We start from the raw sequence: 16,922 nt of genomic DNA on the forward strand, positions 1-16,922 counted from the left end.
TTTCAGTTGCTTTTCTTTGGTTACACAGGCTGGCGTTAATGTCGTCTGCAAACACTGACACCGCCCCCTTCCTGAACCTTCAGCCAGCATTGCAGCCGGAACGATCAGGTCACTGGGCCTCCTTGTCTGAACGGAAATTTCTAGTTTCAATACTCACCCATAATGCTGCATTTTGGCTTGCTATATATAGGCATCATTTTTTTTTTATCATGTTAAAGAATTAGCCATCTATTTCTATTTTCCTAAGTGTTTTTATCAGGAATGGATAGTAGCTTTTGATAAATGTCTTTTAATCATCCATTGAGATGATCATATTTTTTTCTCTGTGGGCATATTAATATGGTAGATTATATTAATAGAGTTCCTAATTGTGAGAGTCTGAGTCCCCCTCCCCCCACCACCCTCTCTGGTTCTATCAGCAGCAGTGCCGCTAAGCGCCAGCCTCCGCCCAGGTGTCCAGGTTGCTGGTGCAGCAGCCCAGGGCGTTCATCATACAGATGAGGGAGCCAGGCTGAGCCCTTGGAAATGAACCTGAGGCAGAGCTGATGTTTGACAGACAGAATTATCTGCCCTGGATACCGTCGTGAGCTATACCTGGCTCATGTAGAATAGAGGTCAAGGTGAATTATATGGTCTTTTGAAAGTTCATCCTAAAAGGACTTTTCTGTCCTTTTCTTGTGGTTTGGGGAACTCTCATCCCCCAAGTTTTAAAGTAATACCCTGTACACCCCAGGGACTTCCCTGGCAGCCCAGTGGTTAAGACTCTGTGCTTCCACTGCAGGGGGGCAGGGCGCAAGTTCAATCCCTGGTCAGGGAACTAAGATCCCACATGCTGCGCAACTTGGCCAAAAAAATAGTTAATACCCCCCAAAAAATAGTAACACCCCCCCAAACTGAACTCCTGGAAGGTTGCCTGACGTGTAGGTAAAAAATGAGCATAAAGATGACGAATGAGGAGGGCATCTTCCTGTAGTGATCACACAGCTTCTTTTTCACTCAGAAATCAGTGTCAGAAAGCAGCATCGTTCTAAATATTTTCCACAAATAACCTGGGAGAGGGAAAATACAAATACGCATCTTTTAGGTGATATTTAGATGAATTCTGAAATGCCGATTCACTGAGGGGGCTAGCCCTGCGGCTGTTTGTTGACGCACACCAGTGTTTAGTTGGCCACAGAGGTATCATCAGCCCCCAGCCTTGCCCAGAGCCCCACGCAGGCGACGCTGGTTGACACACAGGTTCCTGCCAGGCCCCAGCCCCGCAGCACGGGAGGGGCCTGGAGAAGCAGAGCTCATTAATACTCACACAGAGATCTAAGTCCCACCGTGGAATGCACGTTCCCCCATTTCCCTTAAAATGCCTGGCCTTCTCAGTCTGTATTTCGTTTTCCTACTTTTAAGCATCATGGGCACAAGAAATAGTTCTTGCTTACTCTGTCCCCATCAGTCCACACAAAATGCAGTCACGGTGATAAAATGGCAGAACACTCTGGTTGGGTGATTTATAGGGAGTGGTGGGGACTGTGCAAATTGGAAAATCCGTGTGTTTCTAGAGGAGGCAGCCTCCATTCACCTGTGTGAGGCTCATGGTCGTAGTGGGAGAGTCAAGCCATAGCCCCCTATATTTTTATATAAAACCTGGAAAATGTTGGCATTTTATGCCAAGTCTCTCCACTTTTCCACGTTTATGACTATTTTAAACCACCACACAGGCCAGCAGCATGAGCCTCCAGCTTGCACATGTCTGAGATACAAACACAGATCACATCTATACCTATACCTTCACCATTCATGGTGGGGGGTGGGGGGGCAGTGGTGGCAATGTGGATGAACCCTGGGATCAGCACTTTGCCTCCATGAGGTAAAAACCCCAGGATAGGGGCCATGACACCATCAGCCCAGAGGCCATGGGAATGCAGAGGACCCAAGGCTGGACTGACACACCACTGCTTCCACAAAAGACTGAGAACCCAGATGACCTCCCCGTTGTCTAAGAACTGAGTCCCTAAGCTAGCTGTCTGCTCTGCATTGAGCTGCCCCTCACTCACCCATCCACCCCCTCACTTCTCACATCCTGTACCATCATCCATCCATCCATCATTCGTTCGTTCATCTCTTCTGGGCCACAGCCTCTACCAGACTCTGGAGCTACAGAAATGGCTGAGCCCCCACCCCAACCTTGCACTTAAGGAGGAAATGGACAGTGATGTGGGGCCCTGGGGGCAGTAATTAATTGTCCCCAGAGGAGGACAAATGTCCCGGGGGGAGTAGCCTTCCCAAAGGCACCAAGGCATGGTGCTTGGAGGGAGGGGGGTGGGGGTGGGATCTGAGAAGCCATGCCTGGGGACAGGTCTGTGCAGGAAGCGTCCACACCTCCCTCCTGGGACTGGAGCTCTGCCCCGGGTGGGGACTTGGGAGGCACTTCGCCCCTCTGTGCTCATCGGATCCTAGGTGGAGATGCTCCTGAGCAAGGGTGCCCTGCCCTGAGTGGGGGGCTCTCCCAGCACTGAGCCCAGGGCGGCAGGCCATGAAGGGTGCAAGTGGGTGCCACCATCCCCTCCCAGGAGCCCCAGGCCTGGGGCAGGAAAGGAAAGGGGGTGCTGACAGGCATTGACAAAGATGACCTGGGTGCCCCAGAGTCAGAAGACACAGGGGCTGACTCTGCACATGGTCTCAGTCACCCTGCAGCCACGCCGGGCACGGTGCCCAGACAGGCGTGGTCCCTGCCCCTCAGAGGGGAGCTTTTCCAGCCCCTCGTTTAGGGTGAGACCGAGCAGCGGGACTGGGTGGGGCTCAGGGTTTCTGACTCTGGGGTTGCTGCTTGCGGGTTAGCACTGGGGAACCTGAGGGGAATGCAGAAGAGGCTTCCCAGAAGGTTCACACCAACCCCGCTGTGGGCTTGTCATGGGACCCGCCTGCTTCCTGACCTGGTGGCCTCACTCAGGACAGTCACCCATCATCGGAAGAGCGGTGGTACCATCTTCACTGGCAGAGAGGATTCTGTCCCCGACTGGGGACCCAGCAGCTCCTGCCCCTCCTGTCCCCTTACGAATGGCCACACTAGTGACCAAGGGCTCGTGGGCTGTAATCCAGGAGCCCTGACCTCCAGGCCCAGCTGTGGACTCTCAGCAGCTGAGGGGTGAACAAGGCACCACCCCAGCTCTGGGGTATTCTAGGACCCCCTCCAGGTCTGGGGGGGCGGCCCGTCTTGGCTGCCTCATGTCCCCTGAGCCCCAGTCTGCATGTGACAGCCTTTCCCTGGAGCCCTTTTAGAGCCCTTCTACGGGCTTCTCAGCCCAGGGCCTTCCCCTTTCACCCAGGCTTTAGGGTGTGTCTCTGGAACTGTAATCCAAGTGGGAAAATGGGGAGACCCGAACTCATCTCTGGGCCTCCCTGGCCCTTTCCACAGCTCGAAGGGGTGGACATGTATTCACATCAGCTGGACGGGCCCTCCCAGCACACAGAGGCCTGCTCCGTGGGCCATGGGGGCCCTCAGGGCCCACTGCTCACAACGGCACCTGCTCCTTCCCTCCCCAGGAGAGGGGGGCCGAGATCCAGCAGCCAGGCTTCAGGAAAGAGATGGGAGGACACGAGCCCTTGTGTAGGGAGAGGAAGCTTCCAGAGCTGGAATTCCCCGAGGGTCTGAACCAGGCATCGAGCATGGCAGGTATCGTGTCCTGGCCCCCGGGGCCGGGCAGGTGCCAGAACAGGCTCCAGGAGAGGCAGGCTTGGGGCCGCTGGGGCCACTGCTTAGAACTCCCCCACCACTGCGTGCCCCAGGCACCCTCACAACTGTGGCTCCAGCCCCAAACCAGACTTGGCGTTGGCCGGCGTCTTGCTCCTTCACTCCCCTGAGGCCCAGCCTGGGCTCCTTCAGGCCTGCCCCTGCCGCCATCCTGCCAGGCCCTTCTGTAACCCCACCTGCCCCCCCCATCTCAGAAGTCCACCCGTGTAAGTGGTGAGTACAGATCCCTGTCCTGAGTCCAGGTCCCTGCCCCTGGCGCCCTTGGGGCCTCGTCCAGCCCCCAGGGACCTTGGGAAGTCTGATCCTCCCCTGAACCTCAGCTCCCACGTCTCAAAATTCAGGTTCTAAAAACAGCCTCTCACTTCTGTTTCTCATCGACGTGATGGTTACGAGACCCAGGGAGGGAAGCGGGGAGGGTACCTTCTTGCCTTACTCTGCTGTCCGTTTAATTTAGTAAAAGGTCTCACGTAGTGGTTCCCCGCCTGCCTAACCATTGAAATCACTTTAGTGCTTCTAAAAAAGGCACCGATGCCTGCCCCGCCCGCCAGTTAAACCAGAACCACCCTCACCCCGCCCGCTGCCAGGCAGGACCCAGGTTCAAACCCCTGACTCTCTGATGCAACCCTTGACTCGGAAGGAGGACCGGGTTTTCACTTTCAAGGTGCTTTCACGCCAGTTGTCTCACGTCTCTGCGAGTGGATGCGGGCTTGCTCCCCCACCCCCACCCCCGTCCCTTTCTGCCTCGAAGCTGAGGCTAGGGTGCCTTTGGCTCCACGGTGTGGCCTCCCAAGGCCAGGACGTCGGCCTCACTGACAAAAGCTCTCGGAATCTGGGAATTGAGCGCCACGGCTTAAGAGTTGTCATGATGGCTCTTGTCCACCAGAGGGCGCTGTGGCTGGGGGCGCTGCTCCGCGGGGGTCTCAGCTCTGAACCAAAATGCTTTTTAATTGAAAATTTTTTTTAATTCAAAAAGGATTTGCTGTTTGTGCGCGAGTGCAGGTCCTCCTTATGCAGGAGACTTAATGTCTTGAGTAAACAGATCCGGGCCCAAATCCACCTTCAAAGGTACTCACTGTTTGCCCAAGGGAGCGAAAGGGCTTCCAGAAGCGGCCTAGTCTCTTGGGCAAACACTGGGGGCCAGCCCGTCCCGGCAGGGGACAGCGTCTGTGGGAAGGGTTATCCGCGGCCTAAGGGGGATTATGGCGGGGGGACATATGTTGAAATTTCATTTGGGGAGTTAAGAGAAAACAAGAGGTGGGGGAGCAGTGCTTTTCTCCAGCCAAGATGACCTAAAAAGGGAAAAATCTCAAGGGTAGGGGCGGGGCGGCAGTGGGGGTGGGGTGCAGGCTGTGCAGTGGGTCCCTGGCCCTCTCTGGGGGGCGGGGAGGAGGCGGTGGCATACTCGGCCCTGAGTCAGGAGACGGTGGCTGTGTACCCCTGATTCCCCCCCCAACACATGCCCACACCCCCTCACCCCAGAGAGTGAAAGAAGCAAGAATTTAGTTTATCCTTGAAGGCTCTTCTACACCACCAGCCCACCCCCCACCACCCAGGGACCCTGTCCGTTTCTGGCCACAAAGACGGCCTCCCAACCACCCCACAAGGCACTTCGACCCCGGCCCGCCTGCACCCCCTTGTCCCCACTGCCCCATGCCCTCAGAAAGTACCCTTTCTGGGCCTACCCCTGGCAGCATCCAGGTCTCTGAGCCTGGCCCCTGGGCCCCTGGCTGTGGACATCTGGTGGCCCGTGCCTCCGTCCCCTTTCACGCACCCTCTGTGGCCAGCTGGCCCCCAGCAAACTCAGGCGGCTTCCCTGCCCTGGGCATTCCTGCCACCTGGGAGCCAAGCACAGCAGGCGCTGGAGGGTAGAGGTGACCCAGCCCACAGCTGGTTGGTGCCACTCCAGCGGCTGACACTGGGCTGGCTCCCTCACTTAAGTGCCTCACCTCGGCTATGCCCCAAGCAAGGCCTCAGAGCAGCCCAAGTGGAGCCCCCCGCCGCAACCACCACCAGCCTCCTCCCCACATCCCCCCCATTCCCTCCTCAGCGCCCCCTCAGCCCTAAAGTCTCTGGCTCTTCCTCTCTGCCCCTCCCGTCCACTCCCACATCCTGCTGGTGGGGCCACAGAACCTACCTGCAGCATTGGGTCACCAGGGAGCTGGCTGACGAGGTGGAATCTCTGGCCCACTCCCCGGACCTACTAAGGCAGGACCTGTGTGTGTTACAGGCTGACCAGCCTGCTGCTTTCAGTCTGGGTGCCACCCTCTGTCCACCCTTGAGGAGAGACCACACTCTGCTGTCCATGTCGGCACCGCCCTGGAGCCTTTGCCCACCCAGCACTGCCCCTGCTGAGGTCACCACGTGCTTTTAGTGACCTTATCCCCCCCCCAGCCTGTGCAGCTCAGGCCAACTGCTGCCCCCTGATCCCCCTCCGTCCTCCTATCTGGCCCTGGGTCCATCGCCAGGGCTGGTGTCCTGCCTTCCAGGCCCATCCTCTTTGTCTTCTGATCCTATAAGCTTTCCTCCAAACATCTCTGCACTGTAACTCCAGATACCCTCTCCCCCAAGGGCTCCCACTTCATCCCTTCATTCCTGGTTCATCCACGTCTCTGCAGCCGGGCAGGCGGCACCCCTGAGTACTCCTCAGGGACCACCCTTGGCCATTGGCAGAAATGCCCTCATGTTCTCTCCCCGAGGCTGCTTTCTATTGCCCATTTGGGTTAAAAGCACCGGAGTTCCGGCGTCCATCCCCTGCCCCTCTTGTAGGGCTCCCTCCTGACCCCAGAGCCCAGCACAGGCAGATGCGGGTGGGTGAGTGGGTGATGGAGGCAGAGATTGTTTCCTGCCGCGATGCTCCTGAGCAGCCACCAGGTGGCGGTATTGTCCCAAACTTTGCCCGAAGTCCTCCTGGTCCGAGGCTGCACTGCTCCTCCAGCTTCCTGGAGCTGGAGTGCCCGGACCAGGGCTGGAGCCCGGGTCATTAGCAGGAAAGTGGGGCCACTTTGATGTCTTCTCTTACGTAGCCAACAAATGTACAGTGAGTGCTTGCCTGGTGCCGGGGCAGGCGGGCCCTTAACCTGCCGCACCTCATCCCACCCTCAAAGAGGGCCCCGGGAGTAGAGATTGTCACCCCCACCTCCTTTATTGAAGTATAAAAGGCATATTGGCTTCAGGTGTACAACGTGTGTCGATAGTTGTATATATTGCAAAGCAATTATCATAATAAATATAGTTACCATCTTTTATCTTACATAGTAACAACTGTTTTCTTCTGATGAGAATTTTTAAAATTTAGCAACTACCAAAATATGAATTGCAGTGTTGATATCCATATTCATGACGCTGTACAGCCTATCTTCAGGACGTAATCACTCTGCAACTGGACGTCCGTGCCTTTTCACCCCCTTGCCCCGTTTCACCCACCCCACCTGCCTCTGGCGTCGGCTCTGCCCGGTGGGCTTGGTCCTGCTGTGTTCTGGGTTCCACGTATAACTGAGATCACAAAGTGTTTGTCTTTCTGTGTCTGACTGACTTCATTTAGCACAACGCCCTCAAGATCCATCCATGTTGCTACAAATGACAAGATTTCCTTCTTTTTTTATTCTTTAAATTTTTGTTCTGAGTATAGTTGGTTTACAGTGTTAGTTTCAGGTGTGCAGCAAAGCAGTTCGGTTTTTTACACAGATACACACACACACACACACATATATACACACCCCCTTTCTCAGATTCTCTTCCCTTATAGGTTACTATAAAATACTGAGTATAGTTCTCTATGCTACACAGTAGATCCTTGTTGGTCATCTGTTTTATATACAGCAGCATATATTTGTTAATCCCCAACTCCTACTAATTTATCCCTACCTCCTGCTTCCCCTTTGGTAACCACATGTCTCTTTTCTATGTCTGTGGGTCTATTTCTGTTCTGTATACTAAATTCATTTGTATCCCTTCTTTTAGATTCCACATATAAGTGATATCCATGATGTTTGTTTTAGTCTGATTTACTTCATTTAGTATGATAATCTCTAGATCCATCCATGTTGCTGCAGATGGCATTCTTTCTTTTTATAGTTGAGTAGCATTCCGTTGTGTATATATAGGCAAAATTACTGGAGTGGGTTGCCATTCCCTTCTCCAGAGGATCTTCCCAACCCAGGGATCGAACCCAGGTCTCCTGCATTTGTAGGCAGATTCTTTACCATCTGAGCCACCAGGTAAGCCTATATATATATCACATTTTCTTTATTCATTTCTCTGTTGATGGGCATTTAGGTTGCTTCCATGTCCTGGTTATTATCAAGAGTGCTGCAGTGAACATTGGGGTACATGTATTTTTTCCAATGATTTTCTCCGGATATATAGCCAGGAGTGGGGTTGCAGGATCATATGGTAACTCTATTCTTAGTTTTTTTAAGGACGCTTCATACTGTTCTCCATAATGGCTGCACCAATTTACATTCCCACCAACACTGTAGGAGAGTTCCTTTTCCTTCACACCGTCTCCAGCATTTATTATTTATAGACTTTTTGATGATGGTTATTCTGACCAGTGTGAGGTGATACCTCATTGTAATTTTGATCAGCATTTCTGTATTAGCAATGTCGAGCATCTTTCTATGTGCCTTTTGGCCATCTGTATGTCTTCTTTAGAGGAATGTCTGTTTAGATCTTCTGCTCATTTTTTGATTGGGCTGTTCGTCTTTTTATATTGAGCTGTATGAGCTGTTTGTATTAATATATTTTGGAGATTAATACCTTGTCGGTTGCATCATTTGCAAATATTTTCTCCAATTCAATAGGTTGTTTGTGGTTGTTTTGCTGTGCAAAAGCTTTTGACTTTAATTAGGTCCCATTTGTTTTTTTGTTTGTTGGTTTGTTGTTTTTATTTCCATTCCTCTAGGAGACAGATCCAAAAAGAGATAGGTATGATTTATGTCAAAGAGTGTTCTGCCTATGTTTTCCTCTCAGAGTTCTATAGTATCTTGTGTTCACATTTAGGTCTTTAATCCACTTTGAGTTTATTTTTTGTGTATAATGTTAGAGAATGTTCTAATTGTATTCATTTACATGTAGCTGTCCAGTTTTCCCAGCACCACTTATTGAAGAGACTGTCTTTTCTCTGTTGTATATTCTTTCTTCCTTTGTTGTTGATTAATTGACCACAATTGTGTGGGTTTGTTTCTGGGCTTCCTATCCTGTTCCATTGATCTGTATTTCTGTTTTTATGCCAGTACCATACTGTTTTAATTACTGTAGCTTTGTAGTGTAGCCTGAAGTCAAGGAGTCTGATTCCTCCAGCTTCATTTTTCTTTCTCAAGGTTGCTTTGGCTATTCAGAGTCTTTGTGTTTCCATACAAATTAAAAAATTTTTTGTTCTAGTGCTGTGAAAAATGCCATTGGCATTCAATCTGTAGACTTTCTTGGGTAATATAGTCCTTTGACAATATTGATTCTTCCAATCCAAGAATGTGGTATAACTTTCCATCTGTCTGTGTCATCTTCCATTTTTTATCAGCATCTTATAGTTTTTGGACTCCAGATCTTTTGTCTCCTTGAAGTGAAGTGAAGTTGCTCAGTCATGTCCTACTCTTTGCAACCCCATGGACTGTAGCCTATCAGGCTCCTCCATCCATGGGATTTACCAGGCAAGAGTGCTGGAGTGGATTGCCATTTTGATGCAGTGGTAAATAGGATTTTCCTTAATTTCTCTTTCTGATATTTCATTTTTTAGTATATAGAAATGCAGCAGATTTCTGCGTATGAATTTTGTACCCTGCAACTTTACCGAATTCATTGATGAGCTCTAGTAGTCTTCTGTCAGTGTCTTTAGGATTTTTTATTAGTATGTATAGTAACATGTCATGAAAATGGTGACAGCTTTACTCTTTTTTTTCCCATTTGGATTCCTTTTCTTTTTATTCTCTGATTAATTAACATGCCTCGGACTTCCAAAACCATGTCAAATAAAAGTGGCAAGAGTGGACATTCCTGATTTTAGAGGAAATGCTTTCAGCTTTTCACCATTGAGTACGATGTTTTAATACCTGTGGGCTTGTCATATATGTCCTTTAGTATATTGACAGTAGGTTCCCTTTGTGCCCACTTTCTGGAAAATTTTTACCATAAATCAATATCGAATTTTATCAAAAGCTTTTTCTGCATCTATTGAGATGATCATATGAATTTTACTCTTCAGTTTGTTAATGTGATGTATCACATTTTTTTTACCATTTTTTTTTAAATAGCATTACTTAAAAGATAGTTTTTATTCCCTGAAATAAACCCACTAGATCATGGTATCAGTTCAGTTCAGTTCAGTCGCTCAGTTGTGTCCAACTCTTTGCGACCCCATGAATTGCAGCACGCCAGGCCTCCCTGTCCATCATCATCTCCCGGAGTTCACTCAGACTCACATCCATCGAGTCAGTGATGCCATCCAGCCATCTCATCCTCTGTCGTCCCCTTCTCCTCCTGCCCCCAATCCCTCCCAGCATCAGAGTCTTTTCCAAAGAGTCAACTCTTCGCATGAGGTGGCCAAAGTACTGGAGTTTCAGCTTTAGCATCATTCCTTCCAAAGAACACCCAGGGCTGATCTCCTTCAGAATGGACTGGTTGGATCTCCTTGCAGTCCAAGGGACTCTCAAGAGTCTTCTCCAACACCACAGTTCAAAAGCATCAATTCTTTGGTGCTCAGCCTTCTTCACAGTCCCAACTCTCACATCCATACATGACCACAGGAAAAACCATAGCATATGATCCTTTTAATGTATTGTTGGCTTCAGTTTAGTAGTATTTTGTTGAGGATTTTTGCATCAATGGTCATCAGTGATAGTAGCCTGTAATTTTCTTTTTGTGGTATCTTTGTCTGATTTAGGTATGAGGATGATGGTGGCTTCATAGAACGAGTTTGGGAGTGTTCCTTTTTCTGCAATGTTTTGGAATAGTTTGAGAAGGACAGGTGTCAACCCTTCCCTCAGTGTGTGATAGAATTCGCCTGTGAAGCCGTCTGATCCTGAACTTCTGTTTGTTGGGAGTTTTATAATCAGAGGTTCAGTTTCAGTGCTTGTAGTTGGTCTGTTCAGATTTTCTTCCTGACTCAGTCTTGGGAGACACACCTCTCTAAGAATCTGTCCTTTTCTTCCAGGCCGTCTGGTTTTATTGGCATAGAGTTGCCTGCAGTGGCCCTCATGGTCCTTTGTATTTCTGTGGCATCCCCTTGTAACTTCTCCTTTTTCATTTCTGATTGTATTGATTTGGACCCTCTGCCTTTTTTATTCCTTGATGATTCTGGCTTGAGGTTTATCCATTTTGCTTTTTTGATTTTAGTTTCATGAAGATTGCATATTTTTTATGAATACCCTATGTACGCACCACATTTTCTTTATCCATTCATCCATCGATGGACACTTAGGTCGCTTCTGTATCTTGACTGTTGTGAATGATGCTACAGGGAACACAGGGTTCCCTTTTCTCCACATCCTCACCCACACTTGTTATTTCTTAATAACAAGAAATTATTATTATAAAGGCGATGAGTTCACTGAGCTTCAGAGGCGCTGGGGTCACCCTGCAATGTCGAGTCCTCCCCTCCCCACCCCTTCTGTTTGTAGGGAGCACCGTCCTGTCACTGGCGTCCCCTGGCCCCTTTGGCTGCTCACACGGGACGGCCGGGGCCCGCCCAGACCTCGCCCCCACACCCAGCGCCAGCTGCCCCTCTGTCCTGGGCCAGCCTGTAGGCCATCGGCAGGTGGCTGAGGATGAAATGCTGGCTGCCTCGTTCTCCCCACCCTTTCCCCCGGGAGGAATAAACCCCTCCAGCATCCTCTGCTCCCCCCTCATTCCCAAGTGACCCCCAAAACCCCTCAGCTGTGCTCCCTCAGCTCAGCACAGCCCCTGGAAGGGCCTCGTAGCTGCATGCAGCTCACTTTGGGGCTCGGGGACCATTTGGAGCCCACAGCTGTGGCACCTTACTGGGTGGGCACCCAATGGTCACCCCCCGACACCCTTGCTGGGACGGTTCCATGTCATCCTGGCGGCTCCCCCAGCTGGGTCCCCAAGAGGGCAGCTTCAGGCAGAGGCTGAGTTCAGCCAGGTGGTTCAACTCTGCTCTGCTTTATGTAGGGGAGCCCTTCCTTATAGCAATTTTAGTGCTGAAAAGTTTTTGAAAATATTATTTTAAATGTTTAATGACCACTGATCTAAGCAACTCATTCCTAAGACCCAGGGTCCTGCGTGGCTGCCGCCCCTGGTGTCCAGGCCCTTCTCACGGCCCACTCCCAGTCCTGTAGCCTGAGCCCCCCCTCTTCTTGCCTGGCACACCTGCCCCACATTTGGGTGTAGAAATCCCTACTGGCCGTCAGGGTGAACCACAGGTGTTCCTCCTCCTCTGAATTTCCACCAGACTCGGAGCCCACCATCTGTCATTTCCGTGACCCAGGTCAGGTGGGTAGGCTTGGGTCTCCAGCATGAGAACTGAACGCAGGTTCAGGCCGGCAGCGGGGCAGGCCGGGCCCAGGTCCACTCCGCTGGTCCCACCCTGGCCCAGGCTCTCATAGCTTACTACGAACTGGCCCCAGGAGCCCAGGGAGGAAGGCACTGGGAGCATGGGGTGCCCCGTCCCTGTGGCCCGTGCCACCTGAGGCTTGTCTTCAGATCAGAAAGCACTGAGCAGGCGGCCGGCCCCGAGGGCTCCCCAAGCCTGCAGCCGCAGCCCGCCTGCCCAGCCAGGTCTGGGGTGGCGCCCAGGGCCATCCCTCCCCATCCAGGAGACTCCTCCCGCAGCGGGAGCGGGGGGAACCATCTGCCGGGAGGTGGGAGGGCGTGCAGCATACCACCTGGCATGCAAGCTGCTGCTGCTGCGGGCTCATACCACCCGGGGAGGGGTGTCAAGGGTCCAGTCATCACAGATGAGCCAGCCAGCCACCACACAGCACCAGAGGCGTGCCCCCTTCCCCGTGCACACACGCACACACATGCACAGCCCATGCCTGCGGTACGTGTGCACGTGCCAAGGGCAGCCCTCCGGCGTCCTCGGGGCCTCCGCCGAGCTTGTCCGCGGCCATGGGCTGGTTCTCTCCAGTGTCCCCTGCCCTGACTGAACTTCTCTCCCCCCTGACCTCCCGCAGTACGAGTACAGCTTCCGCACGGAGCAGAGTGCCGCGGCCAGGCTCCCGCCCAGCCCCACCCGATGTCAGCAGATCCCCCAGTCCTGAGGGGCCGCCCACCCGCCCGCGGGGAGACGACACAGCGCCCGGCCCCTCCCGCCGCCCGTCCACACTGCCCTGCTCGGCGCTCCTGGGAGACTCTGGGCAGCTGAGCTGTTGCCTCCTCAGTCATCGGTCATCAGCTTGCCCAACGTGACGCCCCCTGCCCCCCCGGGGATGCTCTTCCTTAACCTCCACTAACCTGTGTGTGCTGTAGTGACCAGCGGCTCCTCCCGTATCTGTGTGATGACCAGTAGTCCTCTGACCAACCCTACCCACCACGGGAGCCATCTGAGGGCCCTGGACAGTTGTCTGGCTGCCCAGTGATGCCACCGGCTCCCTGCCCTCCTGACTCTGCCACCATGAAGCCATCGCCTCCTCCCAGAAGACCCTGAGGGGCTGGCGGCCTGGCACAGGGCACCCACCCACCACCACCACCCCCCCCAGCACTGATGGGTTGCCCCATGGAACAGATCTCTCACGCCAGGGGCCTCAAGTGCCCGAGAACTTCATGGGGACCCTAAGGAAACATGGAGGGGCGGCCGGTGGTGCCCGAGTGGACCTGGGCCTGGCTCCCCTCTGACTCTCCCCTCAGTTCACACACTGGATGCCCTGAGGATGGGGGCCGGCCATCCCGCAGCCACTGGCCCAGAGAGGACTTGCCTGCAGGCGAGGCGGCCGAGGGGCTGGGTGCTTGCATGGACGTGAACTTTGCCGCCAGGTCCCCATGCCCAGCCTCCTCACCATCATCCCCACAGAGGGCTCATCTCTGCAGTGCTCACGTGCCAACAACAGCTCAACTGCCTGCCCCCACGCCCGGCCATCGCCACGGGGGTCAAGAGGCTCTGTGAGCCGGTGCCCAAGGACGTGGACACGCAGTCACCAGACTGAAGCCAGAACCGACCCTTCTGCCACGAGTGCCAGTGACCGCACCATCGTTCCCCCATGGTGCTGGCCGCCCAGCCCAGCTCCCCACACGGGCACCGTGGGAACGGGGCCGCTGTCCTCCCTGGAGGCCCGGTCCACAGCCAGTGGCTGCCTTGTCTGGCCATGGGACTCTGTCCTAAACTCCCAGAACCTGGTATCTCACACCTTGGAGGTGGGGGGCAGGGGTCAGCAGATAGTTGGAACATTGGACGTGAGCTTTGACACGTGTCTGGCGTAAGCAAGCAGCCCAGGAGAGGCCCTGCCCAGCTGGGAACAGAGCCCCCGCTCCCTGCAGTTCCTCGAATGACACCGGGGTGGCTGGGGTGCAGTCAGGAGGGGCAGCCTCTGGCTGAGACACAGGGCCAGGGCAAGACATACCTCAGTCAGCCGGCCTCAGCTCTGCCATCTCCAGACCCTCTGCCTTCCCCCGCGGCTGCCCCCTGATCTTTCCCTTCCGATACCTCCTGATTCCTGTGTGTCACCTCTCCCCGCTGTCCCCGAGACCTGAGGATATCCCTGGCAGGGCTGGCCTCCCCTGGAACCTGCCAGGGCCCAGGAGGCACAGGTGGAAATTCCTTGGGCAGACCTTTGGGATGGGTGCTTGCCCAGGGCTGAGCCAATGATCTGGCCTCAGACATACCCACTGAAATGAGCTGGTTGTTCCTGGGAGTCGGGGTGGGGAGCCCTGAAGGGCCCAGAGAGCCTACGTCTGCTGCTGCTGCCAGGATGGTAGAGCTGGTCCAAAACCAAGAGTGGGGGTGACCCCTCTGCTCACCTCTGTCCGGCCGTATTAGCTCCGTCCCTCAGTCTCTCCTCACACCCCGGCTGTGGGGTCGTCCCGCCAGGTAACACCCGCAGCCTTTCCGCGGCCTTCCTCCACTGAGAAGCAAGCATTTCAGCTCCATGGGCCCGAGGAAGTCCAGAGACGGTCACATGAGATTTCCTGTCAGGGAGCAAGAGGGCCATGAGGGTGGCTTTTGGGGAAAGGGTCTCCCCTCCACCCCCCAACCAGGCCACCCACGGGCCAGGCCGATAGAGGCAGGGTCCAGGGCCTCCGGGAGAGGGCCAGGCCTCCCCCAGCAGGCAGCCTCAGCACAGGGTCTAGCGAGTGACTGTGGACGGTGCCGTGATGGCAGCTGGAGAGAATGGCGCAGCGACGGTGTTGGAGAAGCCGGCGTCCCCGGTGGGTCTTAGGCGGCTCCTGACCTCTGTCTCTCTCCTTCTGAGGGGGGCTGCCCGCCCGCGTGGAGGTGAAGCTCGCTCACTGGGGACCGAGCCCCCTCTTCCCCCTTCCTTTCTGGGACGGTGCTTTTCTCCGCAAACCCTCTGGCCACGAGGGGCGGGGAGGCAGGGCTTCTCTCAGAAACACGAAGGGCAGTGACCTCCACCCTTCCCAGAAGGACTCCCCAGAGCACAGCGTCCCCCACTGCCTACTCCTCCATCCCCCGAAAATTCTAAGCCTGTCTGCACAGGCCTTGGAAATGGCACAATGGCGCTAAGGAGCAAGCAGCCAGCCCAGGTTCACTTGCAAATTTATAACAAGGTTTTCCCCCACCCCCGAGTCCAGGAACTGACTCTGGCCACGACCTCCTCTCAGAGGGACGGTCAGGACTGCGGGGGACGGGAGGCGAGGACCGACACATCCGAAGCACCTACTCCTTGCCAGGCACACAGCCGGCACTTGAAGCACATTTTCTTCTGTCATTCCCACCCACCCCACCCCGCCAAAAAAAACACACCAATACCCAGAAGCGGATGCTGGTTCCAGATGAAGATGCTGAGACGCGTCCGCAGGCACAAAGCCGGCGCGCTGCAGAGGCGGCCCAGGCCCCACTCTGTCCCGTCTCGAGCACCTGCCTCCGGTGCAGCAACGGGCCTGCGGGCATGACGGTGTCTCACCGAGCACGGGGCGAGGGCCGGGTCCAGTCCCCAGGGCTGCGGGCTGCCCCTCACCGTTCACACGGATCCCAGCCCGCAGCTCCCCGGAGCTGGCCGGCGAGCCTGAAGGTGAGCGTGAAAGCCGAGCTCACCTCCCCGGGGCCTGGAGCGGCCGGCGCCCGCTCTCACCGCAGCTGCCTGCCCCCCAAGGGCGGCTGGCCGTCCTCACCTGTTGGACCCTGCCGGCCGGGCCTGTCACCACCAGGAACGGGCCCCGGGCGGGCGGCTGGCTGCGCTAGGTTAGGAACAGCGTTGTACTGCGTGTATTTATTTGAGGTGACTCTAGTACTTGGCAAAGGGAAGTTTCACTGTGTGATTGTCTTCTTAATATAATTTGTTAAATAAACGTTTGTTTTAACCTTTTCCTGACTCGCTGCTGTCTCTGAGGCATGGAGACTGGGGTCCCTCCAGCTCATTCTGGATGCAGGCCGGGCCGGCACCATCCTGGCCCTCCAGCCTTCTAGAAAGAGCTGGTGGGTTTTCTTGCCCCGTTTGGATGACCTGGTGACAAGCCAGAAGGATCCAGGAGGAGCGGCAGCCCTCAGGAATGCTCCTGGAGGGAGAAAAATGCCAGTTTCCATAAAAGCATGTGAAGTGCATGTGTATTAATGGGTCTCCAGCAAGGAATGCAGAGGGCGCTTTCATCTCCAGCTCGCCCCGAGCCTCGTCTGTGCCGGGGCGGGGCCGTCTGGCTGCTGGAGCGGGGCTCATACAACCACACAGCTTCAGCACCACTGGTTTTGTCCCGTCCCCTCGCTCACCTGCTGGCAAGATGCTGCCCCAGATGCCCGGGAGGGGCTGCCAGCCCCAGACATGCACAGGCTCCTTGTGGGACACGACTGGTCAGGTTACACCATCAGAGCTCTTTGCCTCCTTTATAAAGTGACCTTAGTGGCTCAGAATCTGCCTGCAACGCAGCTCGATCCCTGGGGTCGGGAAAGATCCCCTGAGCAGGGGAATGGCAACCCACTCCAGTGTTCTTGCCTAGGAAATCCCATAGAGGAGTCTGATGGGCTACAGTTCATGGCGTCACAAAGAGTCGGACACGACTGAGCAACTAACACTTTCACTTGTGCATTTTGGGGCCAGACACCTGGGGCTCAGCC

General features: G+C 54.4%; 1 protein-coding gene across 1 annotated transcript in view; it reads left to right on the forward strand.

Moving 5' to 3' along the window:
• MVB12B (multivesicular body subunit 12B) overlaps positions 1-16,179 on the forward strand; it is a 194,157-nt gene extending 177,978 nt beyond the window's left edge. Inside the window, exon 10 of the mRNA XM_025261688.3 lies at positions 12,874-16,179. Coding sequence (XP_025117473.1) covers positions 12,874-12,960 — 87 coding nt within the window. The 3' untranslated portion in view covers positions 12,961-16,179. The remainder of the gene's footprint in view (positions 1-12,873) is intronic.
• The last annotated feature ends 743 nt before the right edge of the window (positions 16,180-16,922 follow it).

This window comes from Bubalus bubalis, chromosome 12 (genome assembly GCF_019923935.1).
Source record: "Bubalus bubalis isolate 160015118507 breed Murrah chromosome 12, NDDB_SH_1, whole genome shotgun sequence".
Classification (NCBI taxonomy): Eukaryota; Metazoa; Chordata; class Mammalia; order Artiodactyla; family Bovidae; genus Bubalus; species Bubalus bubalis.